At 41.8% G+C, this 15,909-nt stretch overlaps 1 protein-coding gene across 5 annotated transcripts in view; it reads right to left on the bottom strand.

Moving 5' to 3' along the window:
• Positions 1-15,909, bottom strand: part of cadps2 (Ca++-dependent secretion activator 2) — a 343,471-nt gene that overhangs the window by 117,895 nt on the left and 209,667 nt on the right. For all 5 annotated transcript variants that reach the window (XM_041795900.1, XM_041795903.1, XM_041795901.1 and 2 more), the window contains exon 13: positions 802-989. In XM_041795900.1, coding sequence (XP_041651834.1) covers positions 802-989 — 188 coding nt within the window. The remainder of the gene's footprint in view (positions 1-801; positions 990-15,909) is intronic.

Raw genomic sequence — 15,909 nt, 5'->3', positions numbered from 1 at the left:
TTCCTCTAAATCATGATGGAATTCAACAACTCATGTCAAAAATGTGCTCAGGTTCCTCTCTTCCTGGAGCTGTTGCTGAGATGTTTCTACACCTTTACTGGAGTCCACCTGTGGTAAATTAAACTGACAGGACATGATTTCCCGAAGTTCAAGGGCACAGTACAAGGTCTCCGAGAGCATAATGGCCTCCATCATTCTCAAATGGAAGAAGTTTGGCACAATCAGGACTCTTCAAAGAGCTGGTCAGCTAGCCAAACAGAGCAATCAGGGGAGAAGGGTTTTGATTGGTGATGAAACCAAGATTAAACTGTTTGTCCTCAGTTTGAAACATTATGTGTGGAGGAAACCAGGCACTGTTCATTCCCTGCACATTTTCAGCAGCAGGGACAGGGAGACTGGTCAGGGTTGGGGGAAAGCCTAATAGACTGAAGTACAGATATCCTCAATGAAAACCTGCTCCACTGCACTCATGACCTCAGACTGGGCTGAAGGTTCACCTTGACAATGACATAGCCAAGACAACACATGAGTGGCTTAGGGTAGACTCTGTGAATGAGTGGACCAACCAGAGCCCTGACTTGAACCCCATCCAACATCCCTGGAGAGACCAGAAAATGTCTGTCCACGAATGGTCCCCATCCAAGTCTTACATCCATCCACAGTTTAGACAACTGCCCATCTCCTATACCTAATAAAGTGGCATCTCTTCTTACTGGCACACAACCATTAATGCTTTACCATCTGAGGTCAAGCTCCCCTTAGATTCCTGTCTTTATAACGAGCCCGTGTCTGCTGTTGTACCTGTTTCCATGGACGTGGGAGGCGCAGAAGGCGTAGCTGTAGTGCAGCAGCGTGGGGTCGACCAGCGCGTTGTTCTCTGAGTAATCCATCAGATCCTTCAGGTAGCTCAGGTGGCGGTGGCAGCCTCGAACGCCATACCGAGCACAGTACTCGTCCAGAACGAACACTTGACCGGGACTGAACCAACCCTGAAGACAAAACACATAAAAATATAAAACTTTAAAAAGAGATATACTAAAATCATAACAATCCCAATATCTGATAGCAAACAAGAGAGTCTTCTGTATCAGCCTTCAGGGATTTATTGGATTTTAAAACTGTTATTTTAGCTTTATTAGTAATGAAGTATTGAAGAATCAAACATTTTTACAGCCTTGCAGGACTAAAGATCAAAGTTTCAAGCTTCAAGTGTTTGTGTGGACTTGTGGTGTGATTATAAGCTGAATGGTTATTTCAAAACTCTAATTAGAACTAAACAAAGAGAGCGAGAGATAGCTTTTCACCCTTGTGAAAAAGTGAGAGTTGAGCAATGAAAAACTGTGAGGTAGATAAAATACCAATCAAAGGTCAGCATCGGGTGAATATTTGCTGTTAAAGAGAGTCTGCTGATGCTTAAACACTGAACAAAGATTCACATAAACACATCTATACCAGTAATTTAGAAATGTTCATCTTTGAAAATGAACTTTAAGGGACTTTAGGCTCTCCAAGGGCAGCTGCATTGTTGCATTTAGTGTCCTAAGCTGTTTTTCCAAACATACAGAACATAAGGAAATTTCAGCCATGCCGAACCTTAGATCACCCTGAAGTTGTTGTTTCATAGATATTTCACAGCAGGAGACAATTCCTGTCAGCACTCAGCAAAGAACTCATCCAGGAGACACATAATCAAGACATGATTCACAGCATAGACAGTTGAAGATAATACTGAAAGTAGCGAAGCTTTAAAAACATCTACAACCAGGGTTTTTCACACAGGGCTGCAAAAATGAATGACAGAGAAGATCAACCGATCCTCTACCTCAACCTTTAAGCAAAAAGTTGAGCACTTCAGAAGCTAGCAGTAAACCAAATACATCTCTTACTGGTGATGCTTATAAAACTCACCATTGCATCCTTTACAGGATGGTCATTGCTCTCTGTGAGACCTGACTTTTATAAATATTTGTTCATTTACAAGCTCTAATGGAGATGCTTCCTTTCTTACACAATATATATATACAATGCTTAACAAATTTATTAGACCACCACCAAAAGTAAGGTCTATGCCACAGCTGCCCTAAATTAACAGCACTGGTAATTACCAAAATCATTTTTTATATTTCTGCAATGGTTAATACACCAATATGTAAAAGCTCTTTAACCCAAATGATATTTTAATGCTGAAATATAATTATTATTGTTATCCATGAATTTTCAAATGTACTGATTTACAAAAAACTGAAAAAATAGTAAAGCACATTAATATTTCTTGATAAATGTCAAATTATAGTTATTTAATTGCATGCCTGAACAAAAAAATGAGCTTTAGTGGTTGAATGTTATGCTTGATAAATTTCTGACTTCTCAGAGAAGCCCAGTGAGCCGGCTCAAATTTGGGTATAAAAAGGTGAATTCAGTTTGAATTTCCTCATTCCTGTTCAAAAAGGTAAAACGTTGAGAGTACTTTTATGAGTACTTTTACTTCTACTTTGGTAATTATTATTAAGTAACAGTACTTTTACTTGAGTACTGTAACTGTGTACTCGACCCATCACTGCTTATTGTATCGTATTGTATTGTATCATATAGTGTTGTAGCATATCATATTGTGTCATACATAATGTATCATGTTGTAGTGTATCATATCTTGCAATATTGTAGTGTATCGTAGTGTTTTGTATCATTTCATTTCGTATCATATTGTATCGTATTGTTGCATATCCTATTGTATTGTCATATCCTATTGTAGTGTATCATATTGTAGCTTATTCTATCGTATTGTATCGTAATGCATTGTACCGTGTTGTGTTCTATTGTAGTGTATTATATCGTTTCATATTGTAGCGTATTATATCATCTTATATATTGTAGCGCATTGTGTTGTATTGTGTCGTATTGTATTGCTACATATCATTTTTGTATTGTATAGTATTGTAGTGAATCACATTGTAGCTTATCGTATTGTAACATAGCATGGTGTATTGGATTGTAGTATTTTGTAGCTATCTTCATTGTATTGCATCATATCTTATTGTCCATCCATCCATCTTCTGCTTATCTGAGGTCAGGTCAAGGGGGCAGCAGCTTTAGTAGGGAAGCCAAGACTTCCCTCTCCCTCGCCACTTCGTCCAGCTCTTCCCGGGGGATCCCAAGGTGTTCCCAGGCCAGCAGAGAGACATAGTCTCTTCAGCGTGTCCTGGGTCTTCCCCTGCCTCCTCCCGGTGGGACCTGGCCGGGACACCTCACCAAGGAGGCGTCCAGGAGGCATCCGGACCAGATGCCCGACCCACCTCATCTGGCTCCTCTCGACACGGAGGAGCAGCGGCTCTACTACGAGTCCCTCACGGATGGCCGAACTTCTCACCCTATCTCTGAGAGAGAGCCCAGGCACCCTGCGGAGGAAACTCATTTCGGCCGCCCATATCCGCAATGTTTTTCTTTCAGTCACTAACCACAGCTCATGACCATAGTTGAGGGTAGGATCGAGATCGACCGGTAAATCTAGAGCTTCGCCTTTTGACTCAGCTCTTTCTTCACCACGACATACTGATGCAGAGACCGCATCACTGCCAACGCCGCACCGATCCGCCTGTCGATCTCCTGCTCCATTCTTCCCTCGCTCGTGAACAAGACCCTGAGATACTTGAACTCCTCCACTTGGGGCGGGATTTCATTCCCATATCATATTGTATCGAACTTTAATGGCTTACTTTGAAACATGCTACCCCCAACACTGATTGTAACAGACAAAAACATCATGTAGTCTTTTTGTTACAGGTGTGTCAGGTCTGAGGGGTGCTAACTATAAAAAGTCTTTGTTCAGAAATATGACACAATCATGTCATAATCAGTTAGGTTTCAGCTGAAGCAGAGTGACAGTTTGTGGGTAAAACAACCTGATGAGTAAACATGTAACAGTAAAAAAGTTTGCTTCAAACTTCAGAGTCAACCAAACACTTCCTCTCTTCTCTCCACAGGAGGGTCTGAATCAACACGGGTCAGTGTGAAGGTTAAACCAGCCACTACTGAGTCTCTGTTACAGTAAAAAGAAAACAAGACAAAAAGGAAGGCGTGGAGCAGAGAGAACATCCTGAGACATTCATTAGCTCATTCATCCTGTGCATAATCACTAAATTAGGCATAAAACTTACAACGCTAATTAAGAATCCTCACGGAAGAAACATTAACAAATTAGCACCTCCGTGGAGCTGTGACACACCACACATGAACACGACTCCAGGGAGAGGAGGAGAGCTAAATGAACTGTGTCATTTTGTTTCTCTGGCTGATTATTCACATTTGAAATAGAACAGGATCACTCTCTCTGGTAGAATTACATTTCAACTAACTTGAAGTCAGATCTTAATTTGTTCTTTTTCTTTTAATTATCACCACACTTGGTTAAACATGTCCAAAGGTAATGGATCAAACATAAGAAAAATTCAATATCAACACATTATAAGTACTTTAAACATTGCTTTTTTATACTTTTACATCATGATTGATATGACGCTGGCATGGGAACACCAAGTGCTTTATCTCAAAACTGTAAGCTTCATTCACATTAAAATTAGACAAAAAAAAAAAAAAAAAAAAAAAAACGTCAAGGTACCGTATAGATCTGTGTATGAGACAGTTGTCTGCATCCATTTTTCTGGATCCTGCTGAGATGCTTCTACACCTTGACTGGAGTCCACCTTTGGTGAATTAAACTGATTGGACATGATCTGGAAAGGCTCACACCTCTCTACAGAAGGCCTCACGGGCTACATAAAGGTTCTGCTGCACTGAAGTTTCCCAAAAGCACAGTGGCCACCAGTATTCTAAAATAGAAGAAGTTTGGTAGAAGAGCTGATTTCCCTGCCAAACTGGGAAATCAAGGGAGAAGGGTCTTAGCAAGAGAGGTGACAACAAACCTGAAGGTCACGACTGAGCTCCAGAGATCCTGTGTGGAGATGGGACAAAGTTCCAGAAGAACTGCCGCCCTCCACTCATCTGGGATTATGGCAGAGTGGCTACACATGAAAGCCTGCTTGGAGTTTGCACAAACACACCTGAAGGACTCTCAGACTGCTGGAAACAGGATTCTCTGGTCTGATGAAACTACGAGCTATTTTAAACATTATGTCTGGAGGAAACCAGGCACCACTCATCACCTTCCCAATATCATCCCAACAGTGACGCATGGTGGTGGCAACATCGTGCGGTGGGGGTGTTGATAACACAACACGCAACATGGAAGAGGACATACAAGAAGAGGGAAGGGTGGTGTTCTTGGGACTATTTTTAACGGAAAAATCCCGAACTTAAAAAAAAAAAAAAAACTTTGTGATGCTTCAGCAGGTCAGCCATGCTTCTTTGTTCCTCAGTTAGCTCGCTTCTTGACTGGCTACGTTCTATTCCACGTCACAATTCACGGAGTCATGACATTGTCGTGATGGGGTACTGAGTGTAAATTAATGAGAGAAAAATGAATTTTAAGAACTGTAGCATCTGGCTGCAACATAACGATGTGAAAAAATAAAGTGGCTCTGAATACTTCTGAATGCTCTGTATGTCATGCATCAATAAATAGAAAAGCACTCCGGGAGCGCAGACCTCTGCCATTAGCCCTATCTCCCAATAGTAAAGAATCATTTAAAAAATTCCTGGATCCAGATCATTCCCCAAATCTAACTCGCCTATTACTCCCTCCCGGTGGGGTGGATACACAGTGAGGCAAAGCATTGACTTCACTATGTGTGAACTGTCATGGCGGAAGCACTGCCTACCGGTGCCAACAGATGCGCTGACAGTCTCACCCATGGTCTCACCGGACGACTGAAAGTCATGGCAGAGGGTGAATATTCCTCTATTCCTCCCAGCATTGTGAGTATTCTGGCTACAATTAGCTGTCTTTCTCTCTGTTACGCTCCTACTCGTCTCCTCAACCAGGCGTGTGTCTTTCAAACTCTATAAACTCCAAAAGTTTGAATAGAAACACACCCAAAATGCTGCTGGGATAGAAGTTACTCATGTCCGCCATCTCCTGGTGTGAAGTGGTAACAGCGCAGACCTCCGTCATTAGTCCTATCTCCCAAATAGTAAAGAATCATTAAAAAAATTCCTGGATCCTGATGGTGATCCGGATCAATTCCAAAATCGAATCAGTTCTTCCAACAAACAAAGCTAACAAACAAACTAACAAACCCACCCTATCACATAACTTCCTTGGCAGAGGTCATGAAAACAGTATTAAGGCATCCTTTCCAGGCATCTGCAGCAGCTGCTGCTGTTGCTCAGCCAAGAATAAGAAATTAGTCAGACTAATAAAGGATGCTCAACTTTGAAGGCCAGTGTTTCTAGGTGAACAGTGTCACATGATCAAATTTTGAGTCAAACTTGAAATGCTGAAGATTTTTGTTCATTAGTGCATGTCACAGAATGATATTAACATTTTGGGGTTTGGTGTTTTCTGTATGTCTAACAGCCTCACAGACCATTTAAGGACTTGAAACATGGTTTCCAGTAATTCCAGTATTTTCTTTGACTCTGGTAAACATGCTGCTTTCTGTCGGAGTGAACTGGACCTGGCAGATTCCTCGTCTGCAGGCCTTTTAGTGTCTCCCCCTTTTTCCCCTCTCACCCCTTCCCCTCCAGTTTGTTTGTCGTTTCTCAGCTCCCTTTCTTCGTTTTTCGGTCCGTCTGTGAGCTCCGGCTATTAATATCACACCAGAGGGGGGGGGAGGGCTGTCGGCAGGCGTGAAGCGACAAGATGTTCCTCTGTGACAAACAGATGGCAAACTCCAGTCTTGGCGCTGACCGCTCAATTAGCGGCTAACGAGCCGACTGCCTCGTTAGCTCCGTCAGCCGATGCTGCTCGTCTCCGTGTCAGAGCGCCGGCGTCCGTCGCCTGCCTCCAGAAAAAAAAAGAAAAAAAAAAAAAAGATATGACCCCCAGAAAAGTGAAAGCAGCATGAGGCTCCAAATCAACAACAGCTTTGGCTCGTCGCTCCTTACACAAGTCCAGACGTCTGACAGGAGGCCGACAGAGGAGAAAGAAGGGGTTCTTCAGGTTTGACCTCGCAGTTCTGCAACATTTTTGGCTGATAAAATCAGTTTTGGTCCAAAAATTCTAGTGACCTCAACAGTTGGAGGGATGTCAGCATGGCATATGACACACACAGAATGACATGCTTTAGTTTTCAAAAACGGACACTCAGAAAATATACAGAAATACTATTCTTATTTGTGTCATCATTCTGAAATTTGTCTGGAAATAAAGAGACCATGCCGGGGTCTGGACCTCTGGGTAAGAGGAGCTGTTTTTGGAAACTTTATGCATTAGCCTTCTCTAAAAGATTCTCCTCATTTTATTCAGGAAATCTTATTTTTCAGGGATCACCATTACTACTAAATTCCTTTGAGTCCACTAGCTCTGACATTTAGCATCAGCAAACATAAAAATCTAACTTAGCTTTAGCCACGTAAGTTGTGTAGCTATGCTACCTGTGTAGCTTATGTGGTTAACGTAGCCTTGTTGGCTGTAAATCAAGCTATGTCAGCTACATAACTACATTATCTGTGTGCATAACATAGCTTTGTTAGCTCTAGCTGTAGCTATGCTAGCTGAGTTTGAAAGTTTTCATGGAGGACAAGCTTTTTTCCTGTAAGCAGACTGCTTACTTGGCTTTAGTAAACGTTTTGTGATCAGGTTTTGCAGTTCAGGTTTGCGGCTTTAACTTTAGGTGTCCAAGCCCTTACCTCAACCTTCAACCTAACTCTAACTGGAAGTTGAATCAGATTTTATTTTGAAATTTGTGCATGTATTTCCATTCTGACAGGTGTGGTGTCTCACGGTAGCATGCTGACCCTCATTCCAACTGCCTCAGGTAAAGGACTTCAAGTATATCGGCGTCTTGTTCATGAGTGGGGGTAAAGAGAGCGGGACACTTAGAGGCGGATTGATGCAGCATCAGCAGTACTGGGGTTGTTGTATTGGTCCTTTGTAGTGAAGAGGGTGGTGAGTCGGAAGGCAGAGCTTTTGATTTGTCAGTTGATCGACCTCCTAACCCTCACCTATGGTCATGAACTCTGGGTAAAGGTTGGTGGGCCTAAACCTTAGAGATAGGGTGAGGACTTTAGACATACAGAGAGAACTGGGAGTACAGCTCCTGCTCCTTTGCATTAAAAGGAGCCATTTGAGGTAGTTCAGGCACCCCTTAGGGGTCTTCCAGGTTGGAGGGAGACCTTAGGGAAGACCCAGAATGTGCTGGGGAGATAATATATACTGTCTGGTCCAGGAAAACCTTGGAATCCCCCAGACGGAGTTGGAAAGTGTTGCTGGGGAGAAGGATGTTTGGGTTGACTTGCGAAGCCTGCCACTGCTGCGACCAAGCTTTGGATAAGAAGAAGACAATGCATGGATGGATTATCCAGACATCGCGTCATCTTTGATAGTTAGTCTCTTTGTTCCGTCGTTGTAGCACAGGTCAGCCGTGTCATTGCTCGACATTAAAAAGACTTTTCATCCACCAAGTTTTCTGTGTGGAGGAGAAAAGGCTGGCTCAGACTACATGAATTCAGCCAGATTTAAGCCAACTGCGATGTCGCAGCTCGTCGTCAAAACTCGAGCCTGATTTTAGAGTTGGGAACGACAAACGGTCTTGTAGTGTGACATAATTAACAACCTGTCCAAGACTCTTTACAATTCCTCACGACCACGATTCTACAAGACTAGCATGCCAGAATTTTTCGTACATCGTTGTTTAGTCTGACACCCTGACCTGACATTAACGATGTGAATCCTGACGTCTACCAACAGGAGAACATTTGCTCACTATCTTTGCATCATCATTTACTAGATTTACCACTTTTATCCCTGATTATTCCCTAAAACTAATGTGTAAATTTAATTTAATTTCATTTACATTATCACATGCATACCTTAAGTTCTATCTGAAGGAGAGCCAGTCCATGTTGTCCTTCTCTTGATACATCCATACTTATTATCCATAATCCAATCCACAGTTGTTTCTTATTTTCCTTTTTATGAGCAAAAGACCGCTACAATCACACAGAGCACTTCTGTTGCAGAGTTGTGGACACTCTTTGGCCCGCCCCCCGACAACCTGTGAACTGGCACTCAGTCGCGGAGACAGTGGTGACGTCAGCATATGCTTAGCGGTCCGGACCACTCTTGTAGTGTGGCCAGGCTGTCAGCCAAGACGAAAAGATTTTGATTGCATAGTCTGACATGGTGCCATGGTGAAGGACCAAAAGAATCGTGTACTCTGAGCAGGCCTAAAGGGCCTGAAACACATCCCATCTGCCTTCCAAATGTGTATTTTAGTGAATCGTGGCAGCTCATCAGTCGTTCGTTGCGGAACTGATGAATTTTTACTGAATGCACAAACATTGCACCTTGTCTAAAATGGTTAAAAGCATCCTGAAAAGGTTCATACTTCCATATTGTACTGCAACCTAATATCTTATTGTCTGTTTGCTCAATGCTAAACAAAGTGTTTCTGATGTTTAACAGGCAATAACAACTGTCATAGAAAGCATATGAAAACCTAATCTCATCAGCATTCGTCTCTTCATATGAACTGAACCTCTCTCCTGTAGAATGAGTTCATTAACACAAATGTAGCCCAGACTTCATATTCAAAGAAAGAAGCATAGGACTGAACCGTGTGGATGCATAGAGCTGAGCAATTATGGACGTCTATAGAGGCTCTGCAGGAAGTTAATTTGCTGGCAGCATGCTCAGACAGCACAGATGTGTGTGACCCACAAAGTAAAGGTGGAGACTCAAAGTAAAGACATCTCAAGATGTTTTATTGTCTGAAATTGGAGGAGCTGAAGATAGACGGGAAACTAAGTGGGGCAGATTTACGCCGCAGTTATGTGGATTAAAAAGACTGTGTAGAGGTGAATGCTGGTTTTCAGATGTTGTCCACTTCACTGATTATTCTCTATGATCTTATGACCTTATTCCTTCCGCTTCACTAGAGAGAGGTTCAAGGGGGGTGAGGGGTCCCGGGACGACAACAAGCTGCCAGTGATCAATGACGACATCAGCTAAGAGTGAAGCTTTCCTGCAGATATTATCTAAGAGATATCAAAGTTTAGGAAGTTACAAAATATATCCAGCTGAGTTTGGAGAATGAAAACTGAAAATATTTTCAATTTAACTTGGCGAACAATAAGCCACAGTTCCTGATGTCTTTGATTTTAAACAGAAAATTCAAGGGTAGGTCAATCGATGGAGAAAATAGTGAAGGAAACTCACAATCACATATGCAGAGTCCTCTTCTGGTATGTGCTGGTGAATAGTTTGATCTTCTAAAGGGCTTTATGTGACTGCTACTAGCTTTATTTGGTGTTTCGTTGCTCTGATTGGCCCGTAAAGATGTGATGGACAGAACGTTCATCCAATCACCCTTCAAGTTTTTCTGCCCTTTCCCAAACACTGTCTATGGGAGGTTTACCGAATGGATGTGTAAAACAAATCCATCTGGCGTGTCAGGTTGAGATTTTGGGCCATTTAATGGGAGATATAAAAACTTTCCTCTCTTATTTGAGGTAGTAGGTGCTTTAAAGTTGTTGTCACAAAGATTTCAGTACCTCTGTGTTATAACTTGGGATAACTTTTATTCAAAAACTTCCTTCTCCTGGTGTTGCCACATACTCAGACGCATTAGAAAACTATTTAAGGTGACCCCGGTGCTCCAGCAGCAGATTCTCTCTCCTTCAATCATGAGTGAGAACCACACTGTTCCTGTTAGCCGCTCTCGGGGCCCCAGCTACAAACCAAATCTCTGCCTAATTACTGTTGTTGTTGTTGGGTTCAACACTTTGTGAATAAAATATGACCCCGGCTATGACATGAATCCAAACCACTTCTCAACAGATGTCCCCCACGCCGAGGCACTGGCCTTTTCTCAGAGTGTTTGCTGAAAAGGGGCTCAGGCGGGAACACAAAGCTCTCGAGTTTCTCACAAAAGGCTGAGCAGAGCGAGCTGGAGGGGCGGCGTGAATGGATCGGTCTAATTGCAGAGCTGGAAGGAGTCCTGGTGAGGCAGGTAGAGAAATGAAAGAAGCACAGATGTCACTGCGGTGAACATCTCCTCGTTCTGCTGCTAGGAACACAAGGCAACACACGAGTGACCCGACTGCTCAAAACCTGTCTCAGTTCATGTTTCTGCCACTTTTAGTGCTGGATAATGATCCATAGTCTGTTACATTAGACTTCTCCATCATGACAGGCTTAGTCTGGACTGCAAATGTTAGGATTTCTGACATTTGGACTGGAAATCATAATGAGAAAAAGAAAGATTACCTTCAAACTTTGCCATCATTTGTTGGATTCACGGAGATTATACCTAAACTGTCATTTTGGACTTGGTCATGTGAGGAATCCATACCGTTCCCAAGTAGTTTCACTCCCAAAGTCCAGATTGTTTGTGTAGTGTGAGTGCTCTGAACTGTGATCAAGAACGGCACACTTTCTTGACCCTGACATGGATGGAAGAGGTGGGTTTGAACATAGTATGGTTGCTAATGTATGAGCCTTGCAGTGAACCTGGTTTGGTTCTAATATTTGTAACATTATTTTGTTAATAGAATGAATGAAAAGCTGACCCACCCTCTGAAAAGAGAGGAAATAAATCTGCACTAACCCCCACCTTGGACAGAAAGGTGGAGGTACTTTCTATCTCTCACACTGAAACTTCACTCTGAGCACGTTTATTTGCCCATGGACACATGAGGATGAAATTATTAGCTCCCTAAAGACAATTTCATTTTTCAAAATATTTCCCAAATGCTGTTAAACCAAGGAAGGATTTTTTTTAACACAGCTTTTCCAAACATCCTATTTTTATTACGGCTGCTTCCTTTATTGTACCTGGCACAGAGAAAAATAAACTACCATGGTCTAAATTATAAGTGCCCCTGATGCTAATAGTTCTGTCTCCTTTTTGCTGACAAAAGCCTGCAGTTGCTTGTTGTAGTTTTGGTCTCTGACTCGTCTCCTGAGGAATCCCAGCCCATTCTTCTTCGGCCAGTCTCTCTAGCGCCTCCAGATTTGATGGTCTTCTGGCATAGACCTTGGTCTTCAGTTCACCCTACAGATTTCTCATGGCATACAAGTCAGGGATTTGGTTAGACCAGTCAAAAGTTTTACTTTGGTCTTCTAGAGGTAATTCTTCATCAGGGACGGTGTGTGTTTTGGGTTGTTTTCATGTTGGAAGACAAAGTGACAACCCAGACCCAGTTTTGCAGCTGACTGCTTGAAGTTCCCCTCAAAACCTTCACGTCCTTCTGTCATCATGATTCCTTCCACCTTTACCAGATTCCCAGTTCCAGACCCACTGAACCATCTCGACAGCAAAATCCTCCCAAGGCTGTGTTTCACTGTGGGGATTGTGTTCCAGTGTTAATTTTGGCAGCTATTTTTAATTTTAGTCTTTAAATGAAATGCATTTAAATTTTAGTCTAGTTTTAGCAAACGAAGACGCACATTTTTTTTATCTAGTTGTAGTCCATAATAAGTCCTCACATTTTAGTCTGAACTTTTAGTCCGAGCATTTCTTTTCTTGCCTAAATCTGGTACCAAGTCATGGTAGTGTGTTCTCTGCACTCTGCTAAGCCTGGGGTCCCTGCTTTCTACAGCTGAGAGGCAGAATAGATAGAGATGTATTGTTTTTTAATAGATTTACCCACAGTGGAGAAATATCACAGATTTTGAATGTCCGGCAAAAACTACATTACATTTTAGTGTAGTTTAAGTCATCATGACTAAAACTAAACTTAGTTTTTGTCAGTTTTAGTCATCATGGATCTATTTTTGTTAGTCTTAGTCTAGTTTTTGTCATGGAACAAAAAGGCTGTTGACGAACATTTTAGTAATAGTTTTAGTCGACGGAATTAACACTGCTGTGTTCTTTGGGTTATACATCTCTCTTTTCTTTCTCCAAACATAACCAACATCTCTACAACCAAAGAGCTCTAATTTGGTCTTATCTGACCAAAGGACATGCTTCTAAAATCAGAATCTTTCTCCAGGTTGTTCTTAGCAGACTTCAGTCTGGCATGAAGGTGTCTCCTCTGCAGAAGTGGACTTTGGTCTTGGCCTCCAACCCCTCAGTCCATATACAGGGCTCTTGTGATGGTCTTCTTTGGGACTACAATTCCCGACTCAGCTAACACCTCGTTTCCAAAAATGTATGGTTATGAAGGTAAGACAACAGGAAGTCCATTCATTCTTATGAGAGTCTCTGTGATGTCCAGAATACCTGCGAAACTCCTCCCCTCTTTCATATTTTTATCCTGAATGTGCAAGAAGTATGTTAAGAAATTAGCTGCTAATTACTGTATATCAGGGTTTATCAGTCAATAGGAGGTGCTGTAAGATGGTTCTGGTAATGTCAGATATATTCAAACATTTGATTGAACAGTTAGAAGGGATTGTTAGACAAAAAACAGGTTAATATATAAACAGACATTTAAATGGCCTGACAAGTTAGCTTTGCTCGTTCGGCCAGTCATATGTTTCTATATGAAATACATGCTGATCTCTGGTTGGCTTACTTCTTCAATTCAAACTTGATATACAATATTAGTCCTGTTTATCCCAGCTGTTCCAGTAAACACAGATTCCAAGCTGACAATATTATCCTCTCCCTTCTTTCTCCAAACATCACCAACGTCTCTACAACCAAAGAGTCTAGTTTGGTCTCATCTGACCAAAGGACATGCTTCCAGTATCAGTATCTTTCTCCAGGTTGTTCTTAGCAGACTTCAGTCTGGATTGAAGGTGTCTCTTCTGCAGAGGTGGAGCTTTTTCTTGGCCCATTCCTCTGCAGGGCTCTAGTGATGGTCTTCTTTGACTTGGCTAAGTCCTTCACTAGTGTCTTGGCAGTCGTTCTGGGGTCTTTAGACACATCTCTCAGTAGCTTTCTTTAGAGTCTCTGAAATCTTTCTCCTCTTCCCTTTGCCAGGTTTGTTCTGGACTGTGTGGCTCTCTTTGAACTTCTTGACTCTTGGAAACGCTGTGATAACTTTATAGATCCTTCTCCTGCTTTGTAGGAAACAAAGACTGAAGCTCACTTTAGTACCTAGCTTTTTGAAGTTTTTTAACTTGTTTAATTATGACATTAGTAGGCATGCCCTCTCCACTCTGAATGAGCATTAAAATCAAGGCTTATAACCTTGATTTATCCACTCCAGCGGGTTCTGAAGTAGCCCTTACTTGAAGTAAACAGAGGAGCCATGGTGTAAAGAAAGCTTCAGACGTTACAATAAAAAAAAAAACAACAGTTAAAGTGAATATTGTCTCCTCCATGTGGGGTTCACCGTCCTCGCTCAGCTGCACACAACATAACACAGATTGGGCTTGTTTCAGCCCCCCCTCACACAGTTATTTAGGCTTTACCCCTCCTCTCTCCCCCCGTCTATTGAGTCAGGCCAGCAGTTTTCTATGAGGGTCATGTTCCTATTTGGAAAGTATTGATTAGAGCGTTTATCCTCTCAATCAGTGTGAGAGAGCCCCCAGGCTGAACACACACACAGAGAAAGAGAGTGTTTTCAACCTGAAGGCCTGATAACTAATGGTTTCTACAGGAGCTTTTAAATGAATGTTTTAACCTCTAAACTGAGTTATTGGTATAAATCTTCAGCTGATCAGTCACTAAGTGTTGGAAAATATCCAAGACAAGCTGGAAAACAATCTGCAGACGTTTCTAGAGCCCAGATGAACAAACTGATGTCTTTGTTGTCCTCCCTGGAGAGTAAATCCTAAAGATATTCTGTCAGAAAAGACATAAAAAGCAAAATGGTTCAGCATGTAGAGATAAATACTGGTCCTGGATTTTAGAGGAAGCACAGCAAACACAGCTTATTTTATCTGTCTTACACCCTTTCTGTGTCTTTGCATACTTGGTCCTCCTGGCAGGCACTGTTGGAGTTTATTTAAGGATGTACAGTTTTGTTAATTTAAAATAACACTTGCAGAAGCTTTCTCAATGTGCAAAGTCCAGTTCAGACCAAATACAGTATGTGCAATAAGATAAGTCAGACTGCTCTGCAGCCCAAGTTCTCTCACAGGCTATGAGCAAATGAATTGAACATTTTTTTAAAACTGCATTCAATTTAAATGTGGATATGATGGTATAGTCCTGAAGATGCTACTACTGAAGTTAATAGTTGAGAAAAAATGAGCGGTGGCTGTAAGCTCTGTGTTAATGAGAGCTGACCTTGCATTCATTGCCTATAAAAAGTATTTAATAATTTACCCTTTAATTGGTTTTATAAATCAATCTTGGTCCATATGATTTGGCTTTTTTAACTAAAAAAAGACACAAAAATCCTTTAATGTCAACGTGACAACAGATTTCTTCAAAGTAATGTCAATTTCATAAAAATTTGTAATGTAAAATCAGTTTATCAGTATCCCTGGCTACCATTACACCATGAAGGCAAAAGAACACTTCAAGCAACTCAGACAAAAGGTTATTGAAAAGTAGAATTCAGAGGATGGATATAAAAACATTCCCAAGGCCCTGAACATCCCCCTGAATTCAGTTAAATCCATCAAGAATTGAAGGAACGTGGCACATGTGTAAATCTGCCTAGATCAGGCCGCCCTCACAAACTGAGTGAGTGTGCAAGAAGGAGACTAGTGAGAGAGGCCACCAAGACACCTATGACTACTCTGAAGGAGTTCCAAGCTTCAGCAGCTGAGATGGGAGAGACTCTGCAGACAACAACTGTTGGCCGGGTTCTTCACCAGTCAAAAGGCACTTGGGAGACTCCATGGTCAATTAGAAGAAAGCTCTTTGGTGTGGTGAGACCAAAAATGAGCTTTTTAGCCATCAGACAACATGCAAAACACTGCACATCACCACAAACACGCAATCCCCA

The sequence above is a fragment of the Cheilinus undulatus genome, linkage group 9 (assembly GCF_018320785.1).
Source record: "Cheilinus undulatus linkage group 9, ASM1832078v1, whole genome shotgun sequence".
In the NCBI taxonomy this organism is placed as follows: Eukaryota; Metazoa; Chordata; class Actinopteri; order Labriformes; family Labridae; genus Cheilinus; species Cheilinus undulatus.
Note: the sequence above shows the minus strand (reverse complement) of the source record. Positions and strands in the feature narration are given on the sequence as shown.